At 52.9% G+C, this 27,704-nt stretch overlaps 3 protein-coding genes across 6 annotated transcripts in view; 2 read left to right on the top strand and 1 right to left on the bottom strand.

The window, feature by feature from the left end:
* Positions 1 to 25: 25 nt before the first annotated feature.
* Positions 26 to 4,199, bottom strand: Alkbh2 (alkB homolog 2, alpha-ketoglutarate dependent dioxygenase). 3 transcript variants are annotated; one of them, XM_021634749.2, is made up of 4 exons: positions 3,588 to 4,199; positions 2,665 to 2,940; positions 1,539 to 1,737; positions 26 to 346 (listed from the first exon to the last, which is right to left on the bottom strand). In XM_021634749.2, the coding sequence occupies exons 2-4, from the start codon at positions 2,876 to 2,878 to the stop codon at positions 40 to 42; spliced, it is 720 nt and encodes a 239-aa protein (XP_021490424.1). In that variant the 5' UTR covers positions 2,879 to 2,940; positions 3,588 to 4,199; the 3' UTR covers positions 26 to 39. The 3 variants fall into 3 exon arrangements, with proteins under 3 accessions (XP_021490424.1, XP_021490423.1, XP_060238569.1); XM_021634748.2 differs by lacking the exon at positions 3,588 to 4,199 and adding an exon at positions 3,208 to 3,360; XM_060382586.1 differs by lacking the exon at positions 3,588 to 4,199 and adding an exon at positions 3,208 to 3,360 and having other exon boundaries at positions 26 to 247.
* A 497-nt stretch (positions 4,200 to 4,696) lies between these two features.
* Ung (uracil DNA glycosylase) lies at positions 4,697 to 13,209 on the top strand. The gene is made up of 7 exons (XM_021634687.2): positions 4,697 to 4,870; positions 5,301 to 5,507; positions 6,179 to 6,274; positions 9,664 to 9,761; positions 10,121 to 10,209; positions 10,894 to 11,072; positions 12,268 to 13,209. The coding sequence occupies exons 1-7, from the start codon at positions 4,748 to 4,750 to the stop codon at positions 12,406 to 12,408; spliced, it is 933 nt and encodes a 310-aa protein (XP_021490362.1). The 5' UTR covers positions 4,697 to 4,747; the 3' UTR covers positions 12,409 to 13,209.
* A 6,466-nt stretch (positions 13,210 to 19,675) lies between these two features.
* Acacb (acetyl-CoA carboxylase beta) overlaps positions 19,676 to 27,704 on the top strand; it is a 104,597-nt gene continuing 96,568 nt past the window's right edge. The window contains exon 1 of one of the 2 annotated variants that reach the window (XM_021634699.2): positions 19,676 to 19,759. The gene's annotated coding sequence lies outside the window, so the exon portion shown is untranslated. Of the gene's footprint in view, positions 19,760 to 27,453; positions 27,523 to 27,704 lie in introns of those variants that run through there. The other variant, XM_060382581.1, reaches the window with a different exon arrangement.

The following is a 27,704-nucleotide window of genomic DNA, read 5'->3' as shown; positions in this document are numbered from 1 at the left end:
CATGGTGGGCATACACACACACACACAAAGATAAACGTTTTATTTCTTAGTAGGTAAAATTTTTCGAAAAGTCAGGTTGACCCGGGGAGCCAGGACCTTCTTGCGGACAGGGAGACTGTGGTACCAGTAGGTGTTGGTGGGGTAGTTCATCATCAGCAGACTTCCGTGGGCCAGCTGCAGCCTGACCACTTCCAATGTCCGCCGGGGTCTCTTCCCTCGAGAGTCTCTGTGCCGGAAGCGGAAGTCTCTGCAAGCGCCAAAGGAGACAGACGCGATGGGACTCCCCGGGGCCAGTTCTTTTTCATCATCTCTGTGCTCCCCAATGTGGTCGCAGCCATCTTTGTACCTGTAGTGGGGAACCACAATCTGGAAGAAACTGCTCCCTCAGCGGCTAAGGCTGCAGGCCTCATCCTCTTGCAGCCCAGAGCAGTGTGCTGTTTTGTCCACACCTAGCCTGGGAGGCCATGAGCCCAGCCTCAGGTGGCTTTGCCAGGTGTGCTGGTGAGAAATGCCCCATAGGCTCATCGGTGCGCACGCTGGGTCCCAGCCAGTGGAACTGTTTGGGACCAATCAGGAAGTGTGGTCTTGTTGGAAAATATATCATTGTGGTTGGGCTTTGAGATTTCAACCGCCCACACCGGGCCCAGTGTTTGTGTGTTTGTGTTTGTGTGTGTGTGTATGTCTTCTGCCTGCAGATCAGGATATAAAGCTCTCAGCTACTGTTCTCATGCCGTGCTTGTCTGCCTCCTGCCTCCATGATCACGGACTGTCTAGAACAGTAAGCAAGCCTCAGTTAAATGCTTCATTCTGTAAAAGTCGCTGTGGTCCCGGTGTCTCCCTCACAGCAACAGAATACTGACTAGGACACTTAGGAAGCTACTTTTTGTAATACCTGCCGACCACACACATCAAGCAGCCATACCTTCCAATCACCAGGTTCGTGAATAGAAAAGCTATCGTACTCCTCCCCACATACCCTGGCTCAGCCTGTGCAGGCCCTGCCCTCCGTGCTCCTCTCCCCATTGGTTGATAGGGTGGAAACGGGGGGGGGGGGGGGGAGAGCTAGGGATGTGCTGAGCATCCTAGTACACAGGTCAGCCCATACAGCAAAGTACTTCCTGACCCCAAACAGCAGGAGTGTACTTATTCTGAGTCCCTGCCCCAAACTGTCCCCGTCCTCACTCAATCCAGTCAGCCTGTTTAATTCTCCCATAACCCTACCCGATCCACTCACTTTCTCCTACATTTGATCTGTGAGATTCATAATCCTGTGTGTTCATGCCTTGAGTTCAGGGACTCCTGTTTGGGGGTTCATGCATGTGAGTTCAGGGATTCCTGCTAGGGGGTTCACACATGTGAGCAGAGGTACTCGTGTAGGCAGAGGTGTTGGATCCACTGGAGCTGGGCTGGGAACTGAATCTGGGTTCTCTGCATGAGCGGCACGCGCACCTCTGTAGCCTCGGCCACTATAGAAGGGTTGTCACAGATGTGACACAGCATGTGGAGTCCCAAATTCTTCCCCCTGGAGGAAGTGTTACCTGTTAATGAACACGAAGTTGAAGGTCTGTCCTGTTGCCCTGCAGACTCGATCTCGAATGCGCTCCAGAACTGGAATCCAGGGCTTTGGGGTCAGTGTAAGACCGGAAAATGTGTACGACAGCCCAGCATCTCCATAGGCCGCCTGCTTCCTAGGAACACTGTGCCACTTTCCAAACACCTGGACCTTGGCCAGGGCACCTGTGTAGAAGAAACGGCAGTTCCATCCCGGACCCTCAGGGGCTGCAGACAGCTGAGTCCCATACGCTCATTTGCTGGGCATTCAGAAGTGAGGAACTAGAAGCAGCATTCCTCTGCTCCTCATGTATAATGCCCGCTGGGGGCCTCTCCCTCTAAGTCGTTGTGGCTTGTCCCCAGGATTCAGAAACGGTGCATGACTGCTGCATGGTGGCGCGCACCTGTAGTCTCATCGTTCAAAACAAACGGCGAGGAGAGGTGGCTCTGTTGGTAAGGCGTCTGCGGAGAGGTGGTGCTGCCTATGCCGCAAACCCCGCTGCTGTGGGCTCACTGGCCGGCGGTCTAGCTGTCTCTGCAAGTTCCACATCACGCTTCTCCCCCCACCCCCACAAGTGGTCTCCAGGCAACAGCATCAGCACCACCTGCAGTTCCTCAGACACTGGACTGCCAGGGTCTGGGCGGTCAGAGTTCTGAGCGGCAGCAAGCGCGCAGGTCAACCTCCCAGCCTTCAGGGAGTAACTACCTGGCTCTCTGTGGTCTCTCCTACTAGACCAGGCACAGCTTGGCTGCAAAAAGAGTGTGTTCGTTTGTTTTGCCAATGCTGGGGGTCTAACCTGGGGTCTTGTGCACTGTACCACTGGCCCGGAGGACTGGTAAAACCCTGAGGCCCAAGCTGCAACCTCCAGCTATTCTGAATCAGTATCACAACCCAGAATGGTCTGAATTGTTATTTTTCCTTTTGGTCCCTTTTTTAACCTCCCAGGTAATTCCAATCAGGAGCCAGGTAACTTCGTGCTACATCTGGTAGATAGTTCCTATCCCAAGCCCGGAGGTGCCCAGGCTGTACCTGACAGCCTGAGTTCACGCCTCTCCCAACACAGGAGCTTTCTTTCCTCACACAAGCCTAACGCACCTAAGCCCTCCACCTACCGGTAAAATACTCCACTTCTTGCTCCAGCTCTCGGAAAATCTCGTCTGCCTCGGCTCTGCCAAACAGGACGGTGTAATCACAGTTCAGACCTTCCGCGCGAAGACGCTGCCAGCTGGGGCTCGGCAAGCGGCACGAGGTTCCTCCGGTCGGGGCGGGCTCCTCCCCTCCTTCCCGGGGGTCGCCCGGGCCCGCCTTCACCAGGAACCTGTCCATTCGGCCACCCGGCACAGCGGAGGGCCTAGGTTCCGTCCTCCACACTCCTGCGCAGGCGCGTCCTGCAAAGGAAGCAGAGGGCATTAAGACCACTAGGCACTGCCTGCGGGCATCAACCAGGTGGCGAGCTTGCAAACCCCACTCTTTCGTTCGTTTATGTTTTCGTAGCATGAGCTCGCAATCCTCATGCCTCGGGCACCCAGCGGCTGGGCTCGCATGCGCGCAGCCCCAGGCCCGCCCTGGAATGTTAAACACCCGGCGCTTTCGCTCTGGCTGCAAAACACATGGCAAGACGCACGCGCAGAGGCACGGGGTTCGCCCAGAGTTACCCAGAAAAGCAGGGTGCCTCTGTCCTGCGCCCCGCGGGGAGGGACTGACACGGAGAGTAGCCGTGCTCCACGGGAGAGTCAGGAGCGGTGTCCCGCGGGAGCGCCCCGTAGGACACTCACATCCGCGGCTCCAGGCGCCCACACCCCGCCCCTCCCGCCTGCGCAGGACGTCCGGGCAGCAGCGCCACCTGCGGGCCACTCTGCGCACCGCAGGACGCTGCCATCCCCTGATGCAACTTTGAGGCAGGTTAGTGTCCTTGTATCCTAGCCGGGATACTGTTGGGGGTGGGGGGAGCTTTGTTTGATCACCACAATCAATATGGGGAGCAATCACATCAACCCACAAAATCCTCCCTCAGGTACCAGCTTAATGCCCCTACCTGCTTTGTCTGCTGTCCCTGGTTGCTCTTTCCAGAATTCCAAATAAATGAATTCTATACTGTATAGTCTTTTGCGTTTGACTTCTTTTTGTAAGCACAATGCTTTTAGATAGAACCGGGTTTTTGATCTCCAGCATCAAGTACAAACATTACGTGTATATTATACATGAACTTATACGACATTTGCACCGATTTCCCCCTTTCGTTGCTGGCATGGAAAGACCGCGTGACAGTCGTTTCTTGCTCGAGGTGACGCTGCCAAATCACTATAAGCATTCGTGCTCACACTTCTCTGTGAATGACGCGTTTACTTCACTTGAGAAAGTGCCTTGGAGGATGGCTGCGGGTCTCTCGGCCAGCGGGAAAGTGTGTGTCTGTGAACTGCTGCCGATTGGAGCAGACGGGGCTCAGTGAAGTGCACTTCCCTTCCTGGACACTGGCACACACCCGCAAGACACGGGTCCTGCCTCACCCACCCTGTATTCTGGAGATGGAAAAAGGACAATGTAAGAAATAGGATCATTTTTACAGTGTGGAAGTTACGAGCAGGCTGGGGTGGGGCGGCGGGCGCAGAAGACCTTACAGGGAAGGGCCTTAAACCCGGACTGAGTAAAGGGTGAGCTGGGCGCGGAGGCGCACGCCTGTGATCCCAGCGCTCAGGGAGGCAGAGGCAGGCGGATCTCTGTGAGTTCGAGGCCAGCCTGGTCTACAGAGTGAGTCCAGGCCAGCGATCCGCCAGTCTCTGCCTTCCAGAGTGCTGGGATCACAGGCCTGCGCCACCGCGCCCAGGAAGGTGTGAATGTGGGAAGGTAAAGCACAAGGGGGTGTAGAGCTCGCTGGTCAAGTGGGTGCCCAGCATGCACAGAGGCCCCGAGTTCAATTCCCGGAAGAGAGGCGTATCTGGGGAGGAGGAAAAGTTTGTTCAATCCCCAAAAGGGAGGTGTTATCTGAACAAGGCTGGGCAGGCAGCAGGCCCTGCTAACCCCGCAAGCCCCACCTTGCCAGGGGCGGTGCCGCAGCCCCTCCCACACATGCGCACTGGGCCCCGTCGCCCCCTGGCCCGGCCAGCCTCCCCGCCCCCAGTGGGATCCCGCGCGGTGGCTGTGCGCCAACGGTGAGCACGGCTGCAGGTGTCCCGGAGCTCCGTCCCCGGTGCAGGCATGATCGGCCAGAAGACCCTCTACTCTTTCTTCTCCCCGACCCCCGCCGGGAAGCGGAGCACGCGCAGCCCCGAGCCGGCCCCGGGGGGCGACGTGGCGGCCGAGGACGGCGGGGATGCGGCGGTGAGGCGCACGGGGCAGCGCGGGACCGGGGGGATGATGGGACGGCGGGGACCGGGCAGGAGCACGCGCACCCTGCCCGGCCAGGCCACCTTAGGGGTTCAAAACAGCCGCGCGTGTCGGCGGCCGGCCGCCATGCCGAGGCGCCCGCCAATGGGCACGGGGCTCGGTCGCCGGACAGCCAATCGGCGTGCAGCGCGCCCGCCCCGCCCTCCGCGCGGCCCAATCACAGGCGGCGGGGGGCGGGAGCTGTTTTGCCGCGAAAAGGCCGCGTGGAGGGCCTTGGGCGGGTAGGCGGGCGCAGCGCGGCTCGGCCCCGCTCGGCTCGGCCATGGGCGTCTTCGGGCCGCGGCCTGCGGGCCTGGTGCGGAGCCTGCGCGCGGCGCGCGGGGCCAGGCCGCGGAGCCTGACTCCAGACCCCGACTCCTGGCAGGCCAGCCCCGCCAAGAGGGCCCGGCTGGGGCAGGACGAGCGGGCCACGCCGCCCTCCTCGCCGCTCAGCGCCGAGCAGCTCGTCCGCATCCAGAGGAACAAGGCCGCGGCGCTGCTCAGACTCGCCGCCCGCAACGTGCCCGCCGGCTTCGGCGACAGCTGGAAGCAGCAGCTCGGCGGCGAGTTCGGGAAGCCGTACTTCGTCAAGGTGGGTGGGCGCGCGCCGCGCACCGGGCGCTGGCAGGCTCCGGGGGGCAGCGCGGGCCCGGCCCGCGCTCGTGGCTGCTGCTCTTCCAGCCTCCTGGGTTTCCACCGTGCAGAACCTAACCGTGCCGCGCGGTGTTTGGGTGGGAGTGAGGATTGGGAGCCCACGGTGCCACCGTGGCTCCGTTTGTTGTTGGGAGGAGGGCGCCTGGAGCTCGCAGGACTCCCTGTCACGTGGCCCCGAGGATTGCACTCTGGTTGGCGGGTTTGGCGCCAGCGGCCCTCCAGGGTTCTTGGTTTTCGCGCCGGGAAACCCTGGGAGTGGCCAACCATCTACCAGGTGGAATGAAATGACCTTTGGCTTTTTTAAAAGCTGGGAAGACTGAGGCGGCTCTGGGCAACAAGAGATCGCTCCCCCCGTCTTTTTTTTTTTTTTTTTTTTTTTAAGGAAGGGGGGCGGAGTCACTGGGAAATGAAAATAGTTGGGCAACTAACTTTGATCCAGCCCAGAGTAAAGGGATGAAGTGGCTTCAGAGGGGAGCAGGTGCTGGCTTCAGATGTTTAAAAAAAAAGTTTGTGTTTAATCATTCAAAGATCAGATGAGGCTTCAAACAGGTCTTATGAAAAGGTTTTATAACCATTCCGCTTGTAAGTCTCCTTTATCTTTTAAACCAGCTAATGGGGTTTGTTGCTGAAGAAAGAAAACATCACAAGGTTTACCCACCCCCAGAGCAGGTGTTCACGTGGACCCAGATGTGTGACATCCGCGATGTAAGTGAAGCTGGGGTCTGGTCAGGGAGCAGTCCTAGTGTTATGGCGAGGGCAGTTTGATGGGGAACGTCGAGGTTGTGAGGTTTGGTTGTGTTCAGGGTGGAAAGCTGTAAGGCACTCGCGTGCACACAGTGTGTGTCACCAGCGGTCTGTCCTTTTAACCAAAACTGTTTTCGAAATAAGGAAATGCACATACACATTTGCTCCCACGCACACTTTTTTTGTTTTGTTTTTCCAAGACAGGGTTTCTCTGTATGACCACTGCCCTGGGTGTCCTGGGACTCACTGTAGACCAGGCTGGCCTCTAACTCAGAGATGTCTGCCTCCCTGGTGCTGGGATTGCAGGCATGCACCATCACACCCAGCTCATTTTTTTTTTTTTAAGTTGTTCCTTTGTTATGTATTGCAAGGTTATTTTAGGCTATTGAGTAGGCAGTGGGCCTGGAGGGGGGAGGGTCTTTCTGTCCCCGTCCTGCATTTTGGGGGAAGGCAAAGAGAAGGTGTGGTCTCTGCACCCTGTCAGCACTGGGGGAGCTAAACTACTTCAAAGGCTGTTACCTCTTAGGGAGGGAGGGAGGATGGCCCAGGGCACTTGATTCCGGTTGCCTCCTAGCTTGTGTGAATCTGATGGCTCTTTCTCAGCCAACCTTCCTTGAGCCACGCTGGATGACTGGAGCCTCTTGGTAGCTCTTTTGTGTTAGGACTTCTGTCTTCCTCATCCAGGCTCTCGGAACTGGTAAAGAAAAAGTAAGTGAGGAGATCACTTACAAGTTGAATAATCAGTTTCCAAAAACCTTCACCCAAGTGTGTCATGCACCCTGAAGTCCCTGAAGCCACACTTGCTTAAGCTCTTGGGTGTGTGGATTTACTGGGAGTCTGCATTGCCTCGGGCATCGAGGGCCACACACTCAGTGGTGATCTGTCTGCCCCTTTGTTGTTGGCTGTGCAGATGCTCTGCCACGGAGCTGTGTTGTGTCCTTTTCATGTGGAGTCACCCTGGCTAGCTTTGAACATACTGTTAGTATGTTCAAACTAACATACAAAGTTAGTTCAGGCTGACTTTCCAGTGTAGCTAGGCTGTGGCGGCACATGCCTTTAAATCCCAGCGCTGGGGAGGCAGAGGCAGATGGATCTCTCAGAGTTCAGGGCTAACCTGGGCTGCAGAGTGAGCTCCGAGACAGCCAGGGGCTGTTACATAGAGAAACCCTGTCTGGGGTGAGGGGAACACCTGGTTTGGTTTTGTTTTTCTGTTCTGGTGTTTGCAGTGCTGGGGGTCAAACTTAGGGTTACCGTGCTTCACCACCGAGCCCCAGACCAGCGTCTTAGGGTTTTGATGCCCTGACGCCTCATCAGGAGCTTGAGTTATAGCCCTGGCTCATCTCAGGTGGAGGCGTTCCCTAAGCTGCCTTGTTCGCAAGTGCACTAGTGAACAGAGTAAATTATTATAGTCACCCTAGCCCAACTGGAGCATCACTCTTCCTTTCCCTTTTTTAGCTACTTTTTTTTTTACATTTAGTTTTTGGGGTGTGCACCACAGCACATTACAGTATCAGGACGGCTTACAGGGGTCCGCTCTTCCCTCTACTGTTGGGTTCTGGGAATGAGCTGAGGTCATTGGGCTCAGAATCAAGCAGCTGCACCCATGGAACCATCTCACCCCATATTTTCTGTTAATCAACACACTGGCTATCCATGCTTTTGCAGGGTGACTTTGCAGTACATTTGGCACATCCATTACCCCAGACATATATCCTTGTTTTGTTTTTGTTGTTCTCATACATAGTAAATTTTCCATGCATTTTGCCTGCATGTATCTTTGCAGCACCTGTATGCAGTACCTCTGGTGGCCAGAAGAGGGCTGGTGGGTGCTGGGAAACACCAGATCTTCTGCAAGAGCAGGGGGAGCTCTTAACTGTGACACCATCTCTCCAGCCCATCTCTCCAGTGGGAGTGCTGCCGTCCTCCCTCTTAACTATTTTGAAATCTGTAATTGTCAGCTGGCTGCTCTAGTGTGCTCTAGAGCATAGGAGTTGCTCCTGCCGCCTGCTGGCTCCTCCCATCCTCCCCAGGGTCTGCCTGTCCATGTTCTCTATTTCTGGAAAGTAAGCTTGTGTTTCAGTTGGTCCAGAGGCCTGGTTGCCACTTGTCGGATCTTCACCTATCGTCCGCCTTTTCCAGCTCCTGTGTGTCAGTTACCCACAGGTCACTTTAGTGTGAACTGAAAGTGCAGCCTTCCCCCTGCCTTTCACTGCTGTGCAGGACCACCCCTGTCTACCCGCTTGTCGGGCAGGGCCAGTGGAGCCTGTTGGACAGGTGGTGTCTACTTGCCTGTGGGGATTTGAGGGTTTATTTATTTTTTCCTCTGTCACCATGGGTGGCCCCAGAGAATTGAGTTAGTAAACATGTTACTCCAGGAGCTGTGAAGTAGGTGAGGATGTGTACAAGCCATCATGCTGCAGCCACGCCTGAGCCCGAGCAAATCCTGCAGCAGGCTCCTCATCCTTGAGTTCTCAGACACCTGGGTCTTCTCTGAGTGCCTGGCAGGGACTTGTATTGGGAGCAGACGGGCTCGGGGAAACCTGGTGCTCTGTCCAGTTGTCCTGGGCCTGCCTCCGGAGTCCTAGAACAGGGCAGGAAAAGCCTGGGGCTGAATTTGAAGGGGACAGGGTATGCTAGCCATACATGAAATTTCAGAAAGAACAAGGAAACGGGAGAGAAGACAAGACAGGGTCTGTGTACAGAGGTCAACTTTCAACACCTGAGAAAGGTGGCATGTCCTCATGACTTGCCAGCTACTCCCATGCCTGTCACCCGCCCTCAGTCTCTTAGTGTTCTTCAGAGCTGGAGGGCAGCAGTGGTTGGGAGCGATCTTGGTGCAGGTCTGCCAAGGCTTAGGTGGGGCTCTTCCTTGGCCCGGCAGTGTTTTCATATAATGAGAGACAAGCTGACTGCCTAGAAAGGCCACCACACCTAGAACTGACAGGCATACAAAAATGCCAGAGTGTCTAGCCAGTCAACATTTTCACTTATAAAGGTGGTGGGGCTGTGGGCTACAGGGACTCTATTACATAGGTAAGGAGAAACGATTAGCTTGCAACAGCTACTCTCCCACCCCCGAACATGGCTAACTTGTGGTGGGCTAGGATGGTCTCTCCCAGTGGTTCCACTTGATACAAGTTTTGTTCTGTGAGCAGTGAAGAAGAGAAACACCAGACTTGACCTCTGCTTGAACCACTTGTCTTAAGTGGGCCACTGAGTGAAGGTTGGGCCGGTCACTGTGGACACTGGGCCGCTCCATTTGGGTTCCTCAGCGGGGTGGTGCCTGGCTCTGCTGTGTCCACCGTGTGTTCCTTTGAACTGAATACAGTATTGTCTAATCTTACTCACAGGTGAAGGTTGTCATTTTGGGGCAGGATCCCTACCACGGACCTAATCAAGCTCACGGGCTGTGCTTCAGTGTCCAAAGACCAGTTCCACCTCCGCCCAGGTACCGCCCGGTGCAGCTGGCTACAGTCCAGGGGCAGTTAGCTGCTCCCAGATCATAGGTGGCACTGTTGCTGTGGACTGGGTCACTGGGGGTTGGCACGGCTTGGGGGGCCTGGATACACTTAGGAATAGGGGTGGTTGTGACCGCTCTACTCGTCAGTAGTCTTCCAAAGGGCTGTTGTGAGTTCAGTCTGAGTGCAGACCGCTGGCAGGTCCGTGTGGTGACCTGATGGGGTTGTGGATGTTTGTCTCCTCCAGTGCTGCAGTTGCCGTGTCCCTCCCAGGCTGGCTTTTTAGAAAGTTGAGCTTAGGAACAGCTGGAGATTCTGATCTGTTATGCTTTCCTCTCCTTGCTTTCAGCTTGGAAAACATTTTTAAAGAGCTGTCTACAGACATCGATGGTTTCGTTCATCCTGGCCATGGGGATTTGTCAGGGTGGGCCAGACAAGGTAACCACACTGACTAGCCTTATTTGGGAACAGTGCCGATAACCTGTTGTTTGTGTGCTTTTAATTTATTGTGTGTGTGTGTGTGTGTGTGCGCGCGCGTGTGTGGTATGCGTGAATGCTAGTGTTGGTGAGGGCAGAGATAATTTCCTGGAGCTGGAGTTAGAGGCAGTTGTAAGTTGTCCAACATGGGTCCTGGGTGTTAAACTCAGGTCCTCTGCGAGAGTTGATATGCTCGTAACTGCTAAGTCATCTCTGCTCCCATTGCTGTGTTTTTAAGGCTGGCCATACCGTAGCAGGGGTGAGGCCCTGGAGGCTTGTACGCCTGTTATTCTCAGAAACTCTTGTTTCAGGATGCTTGCTCCAGGCAGTTTGTTCTCAGCTTTTGACAGTTTGGTTTGTTGCCATCAACTATTTAGGCCCGTTCTTTTCTGGTTCTTTAATATCACTTAGGTAGGATATGTATTTTTGAACACTGTTTTGTCTTGTTTTACTGCCCCAAACTGGAAGATGCCAAAGGGGCAGTCATGACTAGAACGTCCTGAATCCAGCTCGGAGGTCACTGCCGGCCATATTGTAACACTTTTACGGCCTGATTTCAGTTCTGCTGTGGGTCTATTGTGATTGTGTAGCCCGTGAGAGTTTGTTTGGGCTTCCTCCTAACCTTCCTCCCTGCTGTGTCCACAGGTGTCCTCCTCCTCAATGCTGTCCTCACTGTCCGAGCCCACCAGGCCAATTCCCATAAGGAGAGGGGTTGGGAGCAATTCACTGATGCTGTTGTGTCCTGGCTAAATCAGAACCTGAATGGCCTTGTCTTCCTCCTCTGGGGCTCCTATGCCCAGAAGAAGGGCAGTGCCATCGATAGGGTATGTGTCTTCCACCTGCTTTGCCCTGGCATCCCTGCTTCTGCGCACAGCAGAAGTCTACAGGACTCCATCGCCTGGGAGGGTGAGATGAGAGGGGTGCCATGAATTTGGAAAAGCCTGGGCTAATCAATGAGACCATGTGTGTGTGAAGTCCACCATGATTAGTGTCGGGCTTCCACTGACAGCTGAGCAAGTTCAGGCATAGTGGGGTGCCTGGTGTGCCTCGCTGCAGTTGGAAATAATGAGGGCACCATAGTCCCTGGCACCCCTCCTTTACCTGTTTTGCAATGCTTGATGAAAGAGGCAAGTGTCCTGCTTCTGAGAAACTTGGGGCCATATAGAAAACAGGGTTTCCACTGACTCAGAAAGGATTACCCAGAAGTGCCATGTGCAGTGAGCCCCGAGGCCAGAGCACTGCTGTAAGACAAACACCCACAGCCCTGTTAGGACCAGAGTGCCGTTCGTTTTTTCCTCCCTATCTCTGCTTCAAGACTGGGTACTTAGTCCACCACGTCAGAGATGAGAACCTGAGCCAGCGTCCTCTGAACCTTCTTTACCCTTCATCCCCATATCCTGTCTTACCCGTGGATCCAGTCACCCGTGTCCCTAAAGATGTCCCAACGCTACTTCACCGTTGCCCGCCCTCACTCCTGGGCTGGGCGCCAGCTCCCTGTAGTGATGCCTGCGGGTGGGCATAGATGGTAGGGCAGAGGTGGGGGAGGGTGTGGGAAGAAGAGGGGAGTCCAGGAGGCTTGCCAGGTAAGGGCTTCTGGGGCCCGGTGCCTGTGCAGTGAGTCTGAACCTGGTGTGTGTCAAATCTGAGAAAGGCTTTTGAGGGTGGGGACCCATGGCTGCGTTCCAGTAGGAATAGCTCTCAACTGGGAAGATGGCTCAGCACTAATGCACCGTGGACCACTGTTTCAGTCTCCACACCCGTGTCAGGCAACTCTGAGCTGCCTGGCTCACGGCACGCTCAGCAAATGTGCCCTACATGCACTCCGAGCAGGGGTGACTAGATAATAGGCTGTGGCCACCTAACATTGCAGGTGCTGCCCAAGCCTCAGCCCAGCAGGCGACCGTGACTGCACTTTTAGAAGGTGGGCAGGGCAGGGCATGCACAACTGTCTTGAGCTGCGGTGGCCGTGGTTTCAGTAGGAGGTGCCATCTGCCACATTGTACTCTTGTTCTTTTTCAGAAGCGTCACCATGTCCTGCAGACAGCTCACCCCTCCCCATTGTCGGTGTACAGAGGGTTCTTTGGGTGTAGACACTTTTCTAAAGCCAATGAGCTGCTCCAGAAATCTGGCAAGAAGCCCATCAACTGGAAGGAGCTGTGAGCCTTCGGGTTTTCGTGCTACTGCAGAAGCATTGGCCAGATGAAGTCAGTGAAAATGTTTATTCCGAAGTTCTCCATGTGAGTGAAGAAAACGGAGCAATCTCTGAAACTGTCATGCGCCAGGCAAGGTGGCTGCTTAAGTACGCTGGCTTGTCGGAGACAGTGGACACGGACCTGCTTCTCCGTGGGCTGCACTGGGGCTGGAGGGGGATTTGCACCTTTGTGATCAGCAGTTTGCTGCCTGCTGCTGTTTAGTTTAGAGTTAGAGATTATAAAGTGGTGGGGTGTGTTCTTCAGATGGCCCTTCTGTCTTGCAAGGAGCCCGGTCTTAAATCTGGCTTCAGATTACTCTGCTTCCTGACTACAAAGGGGGTGAACGCGTGTCTTCATGGGCTCGGGAGGATGACTGTCCTTCTCTTTGTCCTGGTCTTTGCCTTAAGCAGCTAGTGAAGTTGAGCAAAGCAGAGGAAAGGGTTTGATTTGTTTTTAAATGAGGCTGGGTAGTTTTCTTCTAGTGCCTGTGGCGTCATGTCCTCTCACATCAGACAGCCAAGTGTTGGTCTGTGTGGTTGTGGGTGACCTGACCCCAGGTTGCTGGTTTTTATGGACTTCACACAGATCATGTTTTTCTGCAACACTGGAGAATGTTGTGTCTTTTATGAGGTAGGCAGGTACATCTGTTTTTCAGTCCCCTCTTGAGAGACTGTTTACTGAGTTTGCCCTTCTATCTAGATCTAGTGGGTCCAGCTGGTGAGGGACTTGGCCCTACCTGAGCAGAATAATAAAAGGTCGTTGAAGTTTGGCTGTGTGCCGACTATTCTTCAGCATTTATTTGCAGGTGCCCTATGCTTGTGTTGTCACCATGGCAACCACTGATTGCAGGAAGGGCAGCTCTTTGTCCTTGTGCCCTACTTGTAGCTCTCCGTGGTTTCACACTGCCGATCTAGAGCAGCGTGATACACGGCTGCAAAGGGCAGATTGGCCGGGGTAGGGGTCTGCTGGGACCCCAGAGGAAGTTCTCTGGGAGAAAAGTTGCATCTTTGAGGATCTAGGCTTGCCCATCCCTGGGAATAAAAGGTTCAGATATGACTGACCCATTGGCTTGCTAACAGCCGGCATCCCCTGGTGTTTGGGGAAGGAAGCAAAATGCAGGGTGTAGCTCAGTGCCAGTGGGTGCTTGCAGGCCCCTGAGCTGTAGAGAACGGCTGTATGCAGCTTCGTTTTATTTAGAAACAGCGCCTTCCTGGCCTCCCCTGGTACAAAAGGTGGCTGTGAGAGTGTGTTTGGGGTCAACAAGTAGGCTCTGTGAGGAGGAAGGTGCTTTAGTCCAGGGGTCCTCCCTGCAGCCCTGCAACAAACTCCTTCTCAGGCAGTGCGGGGCCACATCTTTCCCAGCTAGAGTGACAGGCCTCCCCGCGCAGGGTACAGAGAGGCACCCTGAAAACAGTAACGAGGGGACATTAAGTTAAGAACTGAAGGCCCAAGCTGGGCAGAGTGGCACATACCTTCAGTCCCAGAGACAGGTGGATCTCTGAGTTTGAGGCCATTCTAGTCTACAAGTTCCAGGGCCGTCACACAGAGAACCAAAAGCACATAAGAGGGCTGGAGAGGTGGCTGGGTGATTGAAAGCACTGGCTGCCCTTACATGAGGACCCACATGGCATCTCCTCCCCATCTAAACACCAGTTCCAGGGGATCCGAAACCTGTTCCTGACCTCTCTGGGTGCCAGCTACATATGAGGTGCTCAGATACACATGCAGGCAGAATGCCCAGCCTTGTGATTTCTGTGCTGTGATAAAGTACCAAAAGCAACTTGGAGAAGAAGAGGTTTCATCTGATGCTTCCAGGAGATCAGGACAGGAACCTGGAGGCAGAACTGATGTAATGAGGGAAATGATGCTTATCACTTGTTCCACCTGCTTTTTTGGTTTTTCAAGACAGGGTTTCTCTGTGTAGCTCAGGCTGTCCTGGACTCACTTTGTAGACTAGGCTTACTTTGAACTCTTCCTGCCTCTGCCTCCTAAGTGCTGGGATTAAGGTGTGTGCCACCCCCCTCCTGCCCCCACAGCCTGCTTTCTTGGCACCCAGGACTGCCAGCCCAGACGTGGCACCACAGTGGGCTGGGCCTCCTACATCAGTCATTAAGAAAATATACCACAGGCTTGCTTACAGGCTGATCTTCTAAAAGAATTTTCTCAATTGAAGTTCTTTCAGATGACCCTTGATTGTATCAAGTTGACATTAAAAACTAGCAGTGAGGCTGGAGAGATGGCTCAGCACTGGCTGCTCTTCCAGAGGTCTTGAGTTCAATTTTGAGCAACTACATGGTGGCTCACAATTATCTATAATGGGATCTGCTGCCCTCTTCTGTCATGCCAGTATACATGCAGGCAGAACGCTCATACACAGATTGGAAAATATTTAATAACCAGCACACAGCCATACGAGTAGGCTGGAGAGATGGCTCTGGTTTACAAGTACTTGCTGATCTTCCAGGGAGCCTGAGTTTGGTTTCCCAGCACTCAGGTGGCTTTTAACCCTCTAACACGTGAGCTCCCAATCAGACACCTATACACCTATGCTCAAGTACACATGCCCACTTTGAGACGTGCACACCTAGACATAATTGAAAATGAAAGCACCATTAAAAATTCTTAAGCAATTGGATGGTTGGTGAATGGATGCCTTGCTCAGTGAGCGATGCTGCAAAGCTTAAGGGCCTGAATTGGTCCATGAGCCCATACAGTGGAAGCAGAGCTGATGTGTTGCCAGGACAGGTGCACACATACGTTGGCTGGAGAGGACTTGGCAGGTTTTTGTTTTTGAGACAGGGTTTCTCTGTGTAGCCTTGGCTGTCCTGGATTCACTTTGCAGACCAGGCTGGCCTCAAACTCACAGTGATCTACCTGCCTCTGCCTTCCAGAGTGCTGGGATTATAGCGTGAGCCACCCACCATGGCCAGCAAATACAGCTGTTTAAGAGGACCTGAGTTCCCAGCATCCATATCATGTGGCTAACAGCTGCACATCACTGCAGCTCTAGGGGACGCTACTGGACTGGGACACCTGTCTCGTGTGGACACAAGTACCTCGGATCTCTATGTGCACCTAGGCATGTGTACACTACTACCTTGTCCCAGCAGAATTGATGTTTTAAATTTATCAGAACATGGTGGCTCAAGCCTTTGATCCCGTCACATGGGAGGCAGAGGCAGTTAGATCTCTTGAGTCCAAGGCCAGCCTGGTCTACATACCAAGTTCTAGGATGGCCTGGGCTACATAGACCCTGTCTCAACCAAACAACTGAATTGAAGCAGGGTACAGTGGTGCATGTTTAATCCCAGCACTCTGGAAACAGGCAGGCGGATTCCAGCACCCTTAGGCGGAAATGAAGATGTGGAGTTTGTTGGCCAGGCCTTCATAGCAGGGCGTCTCAGACGTAAAAGAAGTCAATAATGTAACGGTGAATGGCTGTGACAAAGTAATGCTATATATATACACCAGCGTTCTGGAGGGTGGCTGGTGAGGGTTGGCTTTATAGCCTACACTGGCCTTGAACTCATGGTAAGCCTCCTGCCTCCAAGTTCAGGAATTACAGGTGTGGGCCACCAGGCCTGACTGAGCATCTTAAAGGATGTTTGGCCCTCTTCACCCCCTGAAAAGACATACGTTAATCACTGTATGCAGCAACAGAAGTCCATGAGGTTTGTGGTGATAGTTTTTTTGGGGGGGTTGGGGGGAGCTCCACATTGCAGGTGTGTAGTTCTTCAGCACTGTACAGATGTGAACAAAATGGAGTGGGCCAGGTGGATGTAAGCATTTTAGGTTTGCACCTATCTCGTTTCGAAACTGCAATGTCCAGAGAAACGGCCGAGAACATCGAGGAAGAGAGTTCGTGTGGCTCGTGGAAGTTGTGTGGACAGTGATGTGAATTTAACCTGATTGTCATGTGTCCCAGCTGCCTTTGTCCCCACCCCCATCCCAGGCGGGTGATAAATGCAGACACTGCCCACCTGGGACAGCTCGAGAGCTGTGCTGGTGGGGAGTGAGTAAAACGCCCAGGAAAGGGCCCCTAATTGTGGTCAAGCTGAGGAAAGAAGGCCAGGCAGGAAGAACTGCATGGGCTACACAGCCAGGTGGATGATCTGCACAGCCAGGCGGTAGAAGCCCCATCTTGTGTGCAGATCTGGAAGGTCCTGTGTAGCAGTGTAGGAAGCCTCTGAAGACTTGCCTGAAGGAGATGGTTCCTGTCACTTCCCTCCCCAGGTGAGGAAATCAGTTACGAAAAAGTCATCCTAGGAACCTCAAGCTATAAAGTAATTAACATGAAAGTTCACCCCCGGGTTTTGACCTGAGCCCAGCAGGGTTCTATTGCTGAATTCTTCCTTCTCTCAACTTCTTGCCCTCTCCAGTTCTCCTTGGGACAAAGTCTTGGGCGTCAGTGGAGAGATAAAAACCTACAGGTATGTATGTGATGTGGCTTTTCAGCTTTTCTGACTTCATGGTGGATGGGGCAACAGGACTTGAGGCGGCTTGAGGCGGCCCCCTTCCAGCTCAAGCTGAGGAAGAATTGAAGCTTCTGTGGAGACATTTCTGTGGAGTCCTGGCATTTCAATCCGGGCCTTAGCACTTCCGGTGTCTGTACAGCTCACCTCAGCACTGCTTTCCCGCACCTGCCACACCTCCCTGTGCCACCTGGCCCTTGCGGCTGTTTGGAATGGGTGAATCTAAGGTTTCTTTGAATATCCTTGTGCTTGGTGTAAAGCATCCATTAGTAGCTTTAGCTAGTCCATGTGTATTCTGGAAAATACATCTTTTGAGACATTTCGGTGTATATCATATGTATGTGTGCATGTATGGGCCAGGGGTTGTTGGATGTGTCTAATGCTTTTCCCCTCTTCCCTTGCTGTGTATGTGGTACATATGCATGCATGTTTACATGTGTGTGGAGGTTCCAGTTTGACATCAGGAGCCTTCCTGGATAGCACTCCCCCATATTCACCACCGCTGAGTACAGAGCTCAGCCAGCAGCTACCCCAGCCAGCTGTCCTACTAGACACACACACAGCCAGCTCTCCGGCCAGCTACCACTGCTTTCTGAACTTTGGAATTAGAGGAAGACCCACAGCCACCCAGTTTCAGTCAGAACTTGTCACCATGGCAGACACGTTTTATCCACTGGGCTATCTCTAGCCCTCCACCTTATTTTATTTTTTGAGTCACGGTCTGGTGTTGAACCTAAAGCTCATTGGTTGGCTACACTGGCCAGCCAATTGAGCTCTGGAAATCCACTGTATCCATGCAGTCTGCTCCCTCAGTCCCCATCCCTGCCCAGCGCTGGGATCACAGACATGGCCATCACACCCAGCTGTTACATGGGTGCTGAGAATCAATCGGAGCTCAGTCCTTATTCTTGCAGAGCCCTGTGTCACCCTCATGAGTGTTTATAGTGTACTCTGTAGAGCTGTCTACATACTAACTGTTGAGAGAGCTGTGCAGCTCTATCTGTGTATGAGAAAGTGAATTACTTTTGGTTGTTTTGTTTTTGTTTGTTTTGAGACAAGGTCTCATGCAATATCCCTGGCTGGCCTGGAACTCAACGCCTGAAACTTGGGCACTCCTGCCTCTGACTACTGATGGGATCACAAGTGTGCGCTACCGTGCCTGGCAGGAGGCAGTGAGCACCACTGGGAGAATCAGCCAAGTGTGCTGAGGAGCACCTCAGAGGCCGACAGAAGAGGACTTCCACAGGTTCCAGGACAGCCCGGGCTGCCTGAGTCACAGTCAGCTTGGGCTGCAGTGAGATTCTGTCCCTATAAAGCACATCAGAAGAGGGGGTTACCGGCAACCACTGCTGGAGCCTTCTCCCATCTTGTCAAGCAGATGGTGAAATGGCAGGTGAGAACATGCAACCTCAAGGTCATGACTAACTGAGCAAGGAGTGAACTCTCATCATCCTGATGACAGAGTTCAATAATCTCGCCACTTAACACCCTGCCTGGATCGTGACTACACGGTCACTGGGGAGGACAGGAGGCGCGACTGGGGAGGGACCGATGCTAAGCTGGAGCCCTGTTGCTAGCCGCACCCTCAACCTGGGAAGGAAGGCGTTTGATGAAAGCATCTGAGATGGCTTTAGTCACTCGGGCTTTCTAGGAGATGAGCTTTCCAGGGTACCTCTTTCAGGGGATCATGTGAGCTTTAACAGGCTAAGGGTGATACTAGGCCACTGCTTGTCTGTCGTCAGGTCTGCCTAGCCCTGACTTCATTCTCCATTCCCAAGTGTGCCTGCTGCAGTATGGCCAGGTGTGTGGCCAGTGACACCGCAGCTTAAAGAGGACATGAGTAACAGGGTGACATTCACTTCTTGCTCTCAAATCCACTGGAGACAAAACACCAGAAAAGGGATACAAAGTGAATAAAGTGTAGTTAATAAAAATAAAAAATTTAAAAAACCACCAGGAAACCTAATGTTCGTTGACTTTTTTCCTTACTGGAAAATAAGCCCACAAGTGAAGCAGCGCAGGCAGCTTAGCGGGTCCCGCAGCAGCCTTCCGGAAGCTCCCTGTAGGGACTCCGTGCTCCTCACCGGCTTTGCGCAAAGCGGTGGTTCCAGAAATTGAGCCACTCTGCTAGCACGCTCGCCGTCTCCTCTGAGCACGGTGCTGGCGTGTGGTCTCTGCTTCCCCACCTGCTGCCAGCTGGGGTTGGGACCTGGAGGTGATCTTTGGCCCACATGTCTCAGGACACCCTGTGACTGCAGCCTGGGCTGGCTTCCCCTGCTCTACCCGGCCCTATCCAGAGCCAGCCAATCCTGAACAAGGCAGCCTTGTATTTTAATCCCCAAGTCCCAAGATATTAGGAATAGTCCATGAACAGGGCATGATTCCAGAGCGTCTCCTTGTTGGGAGGGGCGCCAGGCCATCTCTGGAGGACCTTCCCTCCAACCCTCACTACGGACTTGTTTATCTAATGACCAGCAACCTGTCACAGGCCAGAATGACCTCCCCCGTCTCTCTTATGACACCTTGGGCTTTAGACGGCTCTTGTTTAAGTCTCTAGGAATTTTGAAATGAAGGGAGCTGTGCGGTTGAGGAGCGGAGCGGCTCCCAGGGCACCAGTGTCCTGCTTGTAAGATGTTTTTCCTCCCCGCCTGGGTCACTGCTGCCACTCAGTGCCTTGAAGGTTAAATGCTCTGGGGGATATTTTTAAACAGCAGGGGCTGGTTAATCTAAAAGTGACATTTACAGACACAGCGGTGAGCTGCCGGCAGCCAACAGGGAGCTTGAAAATGTCACCCTGAACATACAGCTGGGAAGCTATGGGGAAAGCAGGGCCAAAAAGTTAACGCAGTAAGTGAGCCCACCGCCGCTGGGGGTCATGGGCCTCAGAACCAGTCCCAGAGGGATGGTGTGGGGGAGGGGGAGTGTGTGTGTGCGTCTGTAAGTGTCATGTCAGCCCTGGACAAAAGCAACCACTTGAGAGTTTTAGGGGACACAGGGAGCCGCTGAGCAGTTTGTTATAAAACCAGTCTTTGATTCTGTGCTCCCGTGTAGTACACGCCTCTGTCCCATGTTATTGCTATAACTATTATTTTTTTTTAAATGGACTTAGATGGGTGGCCATCTCAGCTTGTCCTGGACAGGGTAATTCCCTGAACTCAGAATTATCTTTTGTTGTGTCTTTGGTTAGTGTTTATTTACCCAGCATGTCCTGGACCTTAAAGAGACATCCAGGCTGGCCTTGAACTCATGGAAGCCTTTCTTCCTTTTAAAAACAAACAGACAGAACTGGCTTTTCCCAGTCTTCAGCAGAGCCCTAAGTCTGTCTCCTCACTGGCTGCAGTACATTACCTTTGGGGTCGGGGGCTCCTGGAACTCCCACCTGCTGGGCCATGCACCTTCATTCTAGGAATCCAGGACTCCTGTCCCAGAGTGTAGGCTGAGCACTGAGGGATGGATTATTGTGGGGTAGGTGTGAGCAGGGTGCTCAAAGACATGGCCTGAGATTCTGGGGGCGGCAGAAACAACAGGTGTTATTTCCGCCACAAGCTGCAGAGAATTTCCACGATGGCTCATGCCGGTGTCGGGATGGTAAAGGTCCCAGCCAGGTCCGCCCCTCTCCTGTCCTCCGTGGCCTCTTAGCCACCCCATGCCTATGCCATGGGAACAGCCATTCCCTAGGAAACCTTTAGTTTGCCCAAGGTTGGAGGCAGTCCATCTTTTTTTTTCTTTCTTGAGCTTGGTTTTTTACATTTACATGTTTGCACAGGAGTGGAACAGGTGAAGGTCAGTCGATTCCACACCATGTGGAGCCCAACCGGGTCATCAGGCTTGGCAGCAGGTACCTTTCTTACCTGCTAAGCTGCCTTGTGACCCTCACTCAGTCTTGTAAAAACGATATGCAAATAAGAGTAGTGTTGAAGGATAGTCAAGAGCTGCTCTCTGTAATCTTCAGGACTCAGGAGTGTTGAGTCTCAGGAGCTGCTGTCTGTCACCTGACAGGAAGGCCTGCCTCTTTCTGATGAAGGTCGTAGATCAAATTTTTACCCTCCCATCAGGGTGGGGCAGTGCGCGAGCAAGGCAGACCAGGCTGTGGACCAGTCTGGAAGCCACATTGGCCCTGGGGAGCACAGAGCCTTCAGGGCCTTCTCCTTGTGGGACACTCCGAGGCAGGGAACAGCCACCATGGGACTTGGCAGAGGTGAGGATCATCTCACAGGATCTCAGGAACCTCTGAACAGTGTCGCCATATTTTTTCCTTGTTTCTCTGCAGGATCCTGGGAGACATGGGTGTGGCGTGGCTGAGAGCCGTGGGCATGCGCTTGGCTTCTAGACAGGGAAAACAGAATAGAATTAGACTGACTTTTAGGCTGTGCTATTGTTCTCCTTTCTCCATCCCAGCTCTGCTACTTCCTGGGGACATTGCTATGGACATGCAGGTTCATGACCTGATGATACCCTGGAAAGCAGAAACCAATCAAGGGAACCATATTTACAGTTTGGCCAGACTAGGGGAGAAAGCAGCTAGTTTCCAGCAGGCCTGTGTCAGCCTTGCAGCTGACATATGTTAGAAGAACGTGTGTATTTTACTCTAACACTGTAGCCTGTTCTTTCCTGGGGGCTGGGGGAGGGGATATTTCTGGGCCTCGTCCCAAGTCCGCAAGCAACAGGTGTCAAGAGGGTGGAGCTCAGAGTTTCCGTAGCTGTTTAAAGAGAGAGAGAAAGTGCCGGTGATACCCGCAGTCATGCTCAGTGTCATCGCCAAGCCTCTGTGTACCCTGAGTACCTGAGGAGTTGTTTTCAAAGCTGTATTTCAAGTATCTTGGTGGGCAGAGGAAGTCAACTGGGAGCGTTACAGTGAAGAAGATTGCCCAGGTTTTAAGCCTTGTCTGGTCTCACAGAGCTTACCCACCTGTCTGGGAGATCCAAATTGCTGGGATTCAGCAGCTGAGGTGCCTATTACCAAAGCAGACCTGGCCTTCAGGTTTTCCCAGCATCCTCCAGTCCCTACCTGAACTTTCCAGTCCAGTGTCTGGGCTTCCTCTTTCCTAGAGGCTCTTCACTATATAACCCAGACACATTCTCTCCCACTCTCCCTCTCTCCTTACCCCTCTCTTCCTCTCTCTTCCTCTCCTATGCACAAATGCTTTCCCTCCCCACTTTTCTGTCTCCCCATATGCATGGTGACTTCCCTGGCTTGGTTTCTTGGGACCAGTGAACCCACCCAAGAGCTGCCCCCTATAAGCCTGCCAGTCTATACTTTAATTTGGCTTGAATTGGCTCATTTTGTCAGTGGAGAATACCTCTCACATACACACAGGACAGTAGCCCACATGTCTTCCACCTGGGTTGAGCCATGCAAGCCTGGCAACCTAACATTGATGCCCCGAAGCCACAGTGGGAGGAGAGAAAGGACTCGTCAAAGCCGCTCCGACCTCCTTATCCGTGTCACGTACACACATGCTGTGTGTCACACACACAATACTTTTCTGTGAAAGTCTGTTTTCAGACTTTTGTGTTTTGAGTGACACTGTGACTTCCTGATCTCTGAGAAGATGCGTGATAGGGTTTGACCCGCTGCTGTCATTGTTCTTTTGCTCCTCGTGGCTTTTTCTCACGGAAAGTCCTGGGAGTATCCCTGGTTTTACACAGGACAAGATGTAGTACCTTACTGTTGTAGTAATTTTAAAAAAGGTTTTGGGCTATATGTTATTTATTATTATTCACCCTAAGATTATCACAGCAGTATTATTTAACCCGCTATCACAAATAATAAGACACAGACACCGGTTAGATTTATAATTGCCTTATTTACCTTGGGCCAGACAGATATTTTCCTTACACTGGCTCAGTATCCTCACCATCCATCTCCTAGCCCCCATCCAATGCCATCCACCTTAATCCTCCTCATCTGGTCTACTCCCCCCCACCCCATTCATAATCCCATGGTACCTGCTTAGATTCTTCATGTGGGCCTTTTCATGCCATCATTGGAGTCCTTCTTCAGGCCCATGAGATTTCTTCTCCAGGCTAACCCATCATGGTGTCTTCCTCCTTCCTTTCTTCCTCTCCGTCTGGTTCCCATGATTCTCCTCAAAAGCCCAGGAACCCTAGCCATGCCTACCTCATTCTGCCCTGCCCATGTATAGTCTGTTTAATCAACCAATCATGTCTTAGGCAGGTTTACATAAATAAGGATGGGTGTATCCAGCGGGCAATAACCAGATCTTCAGGGCCAGTAATTAACATTATTAGACCAACCTCCAGCAGCTTACCATATACACTTCTGCCCCAGCCTTTTCTTCAAGGCTGCTGGTTCATTTCAGTGAGGAAAGTCCTTAGAATCATAATGGGGGGGGGCAGCTTGGTTTTGAGACAGTGTAACCCAGACTGGCCTCTAACTTGTCATCCTCCTGCTTCAGCCTCTGGAGTGCTTGGGACCACCACCACACCCAGGTGTCTGGGGCTTTCTTACTAGATATTTTTGGCTTCTCTGCATAATGGACCAGAGTGGGGGCAGGGAGATGGGCCATGGGCTTGTGCAATGGCTCAGGGCTCACCACAGCAGCTTGAGCTTGAGCTTGACCTTGGGTAATGTGCACAGCATGGTTCCCTGGACACTGGTTAGCCCAGGTAGCACAGCCAGCTCTGCTGCCATCCACCTTCCTCCTGTGCAGGAGAAAACCAAGACTCAGGAGCTTGGCGAGGACTCAGCATTACACAGTAATTTAAGAGTACCTGAACCCAGAGCCTCCAGGAACAGCAACTCAATGGGTTGTCTGTAGGGTTCTTGGCGTGTTTGGTTTGGTTCAGTTTGGTTATTTTAGGCAGACTGGTGTGGCCAAGGCTGGAGTCAGGCTTGTAGCTGGGCTACTGGTCTTCCTGCCTTTATATCCAAGTTCTGGGTGTATATCTGCAACAGGGTGCACAGATGGCTTCTTGCTCTTTATTATTATTTTTATTATTATTATATTTTCATCAAACAATATTGGGGAGGCACACATGCCACAGTGTGTGTGTGCCAGCCTTGGCAGTATGTGCCTTTATCTGCTGAACCATTTCATCAGCCCTGGTTTTTGGGGTTTGACACAGAGCAAGCTTTCTCATGCCACCCTGCCCCCACATGATGAGGAAGAGGGGTTCCAGCTAGAGTTCTGGGGCTTGGGTCACGCTTCATACGTTTTAACACCTGAAATTTCCACATCCCTGACCTTGCCACGCTGAACCGGCCTTCGGAACTGCTCTCAATGCCCTTGACCTACACAGCCTCCCAGCTCTTCTGAGCCCCGTTGCCACCCTCACAGAAGCCATGTCAGCACTGGGAAGCAGCAGCACAAATGTGCAAACAGATAATCAGAGCTGAGGATCTGCCCGGAAGGCAGTGGTGCGGAGCCCTGACCCCAGGGATTGGATCTAGAGAGGCCCTTGGTTTTGTGTCTGGAAAGGGGAGCTGGGAAATGGGCTGTTCCTTCTTCGGGAGGCCATTCACTGTGGAGCTCATTTCCCATCACTATCACCTTATCTCTGAGGCTGTGTGGGAAGCCCTCGGTCTTCTCAGCCTAACTTCTGCGAGTTACTTTACTGCACACAGGCTAGATATTGCAATAGTCCTGCCCTAGGACCAGCCTAGGGGAGGACTCAGCCAGATGGGAGAGACGCCATCTCTTCTACACACTTGGTAGAGGAGATGCTTACACCCACCAGCTGCTCCCAGGTAAAGCAAACCGTGAGGTTTCCCAGGGGCACCAGCACTACCTTGAGGAACACTGAATGGGAGAAGTACAACTGGCATGTCATGGCAGCCACATGGTCGCTCATGCCAGGCTCAGCGGTTGAGCTCCATCCCCTGGCAGGCTGGTGAGGCTGCTGCTGTCATTGTCCCTGGTTTGCACACGGGGAGGTTAAGGCTGATGCTCATGTTAACTCTCAAAGGGTAGGTTTCCAGCTTGGATGGAATTCAGATGGGCTCACCTGGCATTAATTGTGTGCTGGGCACTGCGGTCATGCCTTTCTGAGTCAGCACTCCCAGAGTGCCTTGTGATACGCAATCACCCGAGCCTTCTATGTCTAAGATGCACAGGCCTTTTCTCAGCTGTGTTTTCGTCTCTGATGTCTCAATAGCTCTAACACTGCATATACACAGTGCCCAATGCCCAGTGGGCATGGCACCAGCCATGCACCTGCTCGTTTTCTTCTTGCTGTGGAGGCCCCGGCCTCTGGCAAGTGGTAATTCTGGGACCGGCTGACTCTCATGGGGCCTTGTCCCCTGGCTGCTGCTCTTTCTGTTAGTGGTTTTTCTTTTGGGGCCTGGATAAGACCCCACCCTGAAGCTCAGGCTAGCTTCAGACATGCTGTAATCTCCCTGCTGGAGCCAGTGGAGTGCCGGAAAAGCGTGCCTGAACCTCCACGCTCAGCTTCTTTCTAGCCTGTGGAATAACCGGGACCCACAGCCTGCTCCCTCTACCTATCCTATCATCAGTGTGCCTCCAGGCTGTGTGGCTACAGGCATGCCACTCCCTGTCTCTGGTCATCTGAGTCTCATCTTTAAAGCAGCAGAAGAATACTTTCCAGCCAGGCACGGTGGCACACGCCTGTAATCTCAGTACTTGGGGAGGCAGAGGCAGACGAATCTCTTTGAATTCAAGGCCAGCCTGGTCTACAAAGCAAGTTCAGGATGGCCAAAGCTGCATAGAGAAACCCTGTCTTGGAAAACCAAAACAATAATAATTAACAATAATAATTATTATTTCCAGGGGCTAGAGAGACAGGTGCTGCTATGGAAAAGGACTTTGGTTCTCAGCACCCACATTTAACAGCTGCCTGGAGCTTCAGCTCCTCTTCTGGTCTCTGCAGGCAAATACACTCATGTCCTTAAACTCATAGACACATACACACATAATTAAAAAACAAAATATTTTAAAAATACTTTTTGAGCTAAGTATGAAGGCAGATGTACTTTGGAGGCTGAGGCAGGAGCACTACTGTTAATTCAAAGCCAGCCTGGCTACATTGCCAGACTGTATCCCAAAAGGAAGGGAAAGAAAGAAAGAAAGGAAGAAGGAAAGAAAGAAAGAAAGAAAGAAAGAAAGAAAGAAAGAAAGAAAGAAAGAAAGGCCACATGTGGTAGTCCATGGTTTTGATCCCAGAGGCAAAGACAGGCAGATCTCTGTGAGTTCAAAACTAGCCTGGTCTACTTATCAAGTTCCAGGCTAGCCAGGGCTGCTCCATAATAAAGCCCTATTAAAAAAAAAAAAAAAAAAAAGCCTTTTCTTTATTTGGGCACAACATCCCCTGTTTCCCCCAAAGCCTTTCCAGGAGAGCCCAAAATCAGTGTGGGTATCTGTTGCTGTTTCTTCACCTTTCAGCCCCTTAGACAGTGCAGATTTAAAGGCAAGCCACAGCTATAGGAAACCAACGGCACAGCCTTTGCGACCTCCTTTTGAGACAAGGTGTTTCATCTTTTTTAGCTAGTTTGTGTGTGCATAGGCTCGTTTGAGTGTGCCATTGCATGTGTGGGGTAGTCAGACACTAACAGCTTGTGACAATGTTTCTGTCCTTCCACCAAGTGTGTGCTCACAGCCAGAGCGCTCCGCCTCACTCTGTTCGGGACAGCCAGAGGGCTCCACCTCACTCTGTTCGGGAGAGCCACTGAGGCGGACAGTGAAAGCGACTACCCAGGCTTTGTGATGCTCACAGCAATCCTTCGAGGTAGGGGAGAGTGGGGATTGTCCCCTTTGCTGGATGAGGGACGCCAGTTCAGAATGAGGCCAGAATTTGCCCAGGGAGCTGCTGTCCCGAGTGTCCTCCAGTCGTGCTGGGCACCAGGCTCTCTGTGTGCAGATGGCACGTGGCCCATGTGTGACATTGGGCTTCTTTTTACTCCAGTGTGAAGCACACTGGACACAACATCGCCTGGCATCTGGCTGCAAGTGGGAGTAAGTGGCTTTGCAGAAATACCCCAGCCTGTGAGAACCTTGACCCACAGTCATGGGTGCGGTGCAGCCATTCCCAGGGGCAGCATTTTGTACCCTTTTGTGCCACTCTCCTGGCAGCTGGAGAGTCCTTGGCCACTCTCTGTTCAGATTCTGTCACCTCTTTTTCCACAGCGCCCAGTGTGGCCCATACCAGGAACATGCCGCCCCTTACCCTCCCCTCCAGGCAGGTGCCCGAGGGCTGAGGACACGGGCGGCATCCTGTATTCATGCCCACTGGAAGCCACCCGTCCAGACTGTGGGAACATTTCAAACAGACTCCAGAGAATCGGACTTAGGCAAGGAGAATGATTGCGTGAGTGTGAAGTAGGCTTAAGTACGGCAGTGTAGCAAGCCAGGGGGAGATGGCCCTCTGTGCTGGCAAAACCCCAGATGGTGGAGAGAGCCAGGTGAGGCCTGAGCCAGGGCTGGGACTGTGGTGGCAGGTAAGGTGTGCTGCAGGGCATTCCAGCTCCCCTGGGCCGTGGAGCCCCGGCCAAGCCCCTCCCCTGTGGCCTGATACAGCACACCACAGCCTCCCGCTGAAAGGTGACACTCCGTAGGCCGGGTTCTCTTAGTCACCCTGTGGGCACTCGGGAGACTTGCATGGGAATGGAACTGGTGGCCACGTCCCCAGGGCTGGTAAGTGGTGGCCCCAAACGCTCAGGAGCGAAACTGGGTGGGAGGAGAAAGTCCAAGTAGAGATGGGGACTGCGCGACACTGATGTGCTTCCCTGACCCGCCAAGACCTTGCCTAGACAGGGTGAAGGTATTTGTTATCTTTTTTGGTGGTGGCGGCGAGTGCAAGGCTGAGCTCCACCAGA

Source organism: Meriones unguiculatus, chromosome 4, assembly GCF_030254825.1.
Source record: "Meriones unguiculatus strain TT.TT164.6M chromosome 4, Bangor_MerUng_6.1, whole genome shotgun sequence".
Lineage (NCBI taxonomy): Eukaryota > Metazoa > Chordata > Mammalia > Rodentia > Muridae > Meriones > Meriones unguiculatus.
This window is presented reverse-complemented; position numbering and strand designations above follow the sequence as displayed.

Coding starts and splice junctions, on each gene's coding strand:
- Alkbh2 (XM_021634749.2), bottom strand. CDS start 2,878: ATGGACAGGTTCCTGGTGAAGGCGGGCCCGGGCGACCCCCGGGAAGGA. Junction 1,738..2,664: donor AGAAGTGGAGTATTTTACCG/GTAGGTGGAGGG, acceptor TCTTCTACACAG/GTGCCCTGGCCAAGGTCCAG. Junction 347..1,538: donor AACTTCGTGTTCATTAACAG/GTAACACTTCCT, acceptor TCCCCACTACAG/GTACAAAGATGGCTGCGACC.
- Ung (XM_021634687.2), top strand. CDS start 4,748: ATGATCGGCCAGAAGACCCTCTACTCTTTCTTCTCCCCGACCCCCGCC. Junction 4,871..5,300: donor AGGACGGCGGGGATGCGGCG/GTGAGGCGCACG, acceptor GACTCCTGGCAG/GCCAGCCCCGCCAAGAGGGC. Junction 6,275..9,663: donor AGATGTGTGACATCCGCGAT/GTAAGTGAAGCT, acceptor TCTTACTCACAG/GTGAAGGTTGTCATTTTGGG.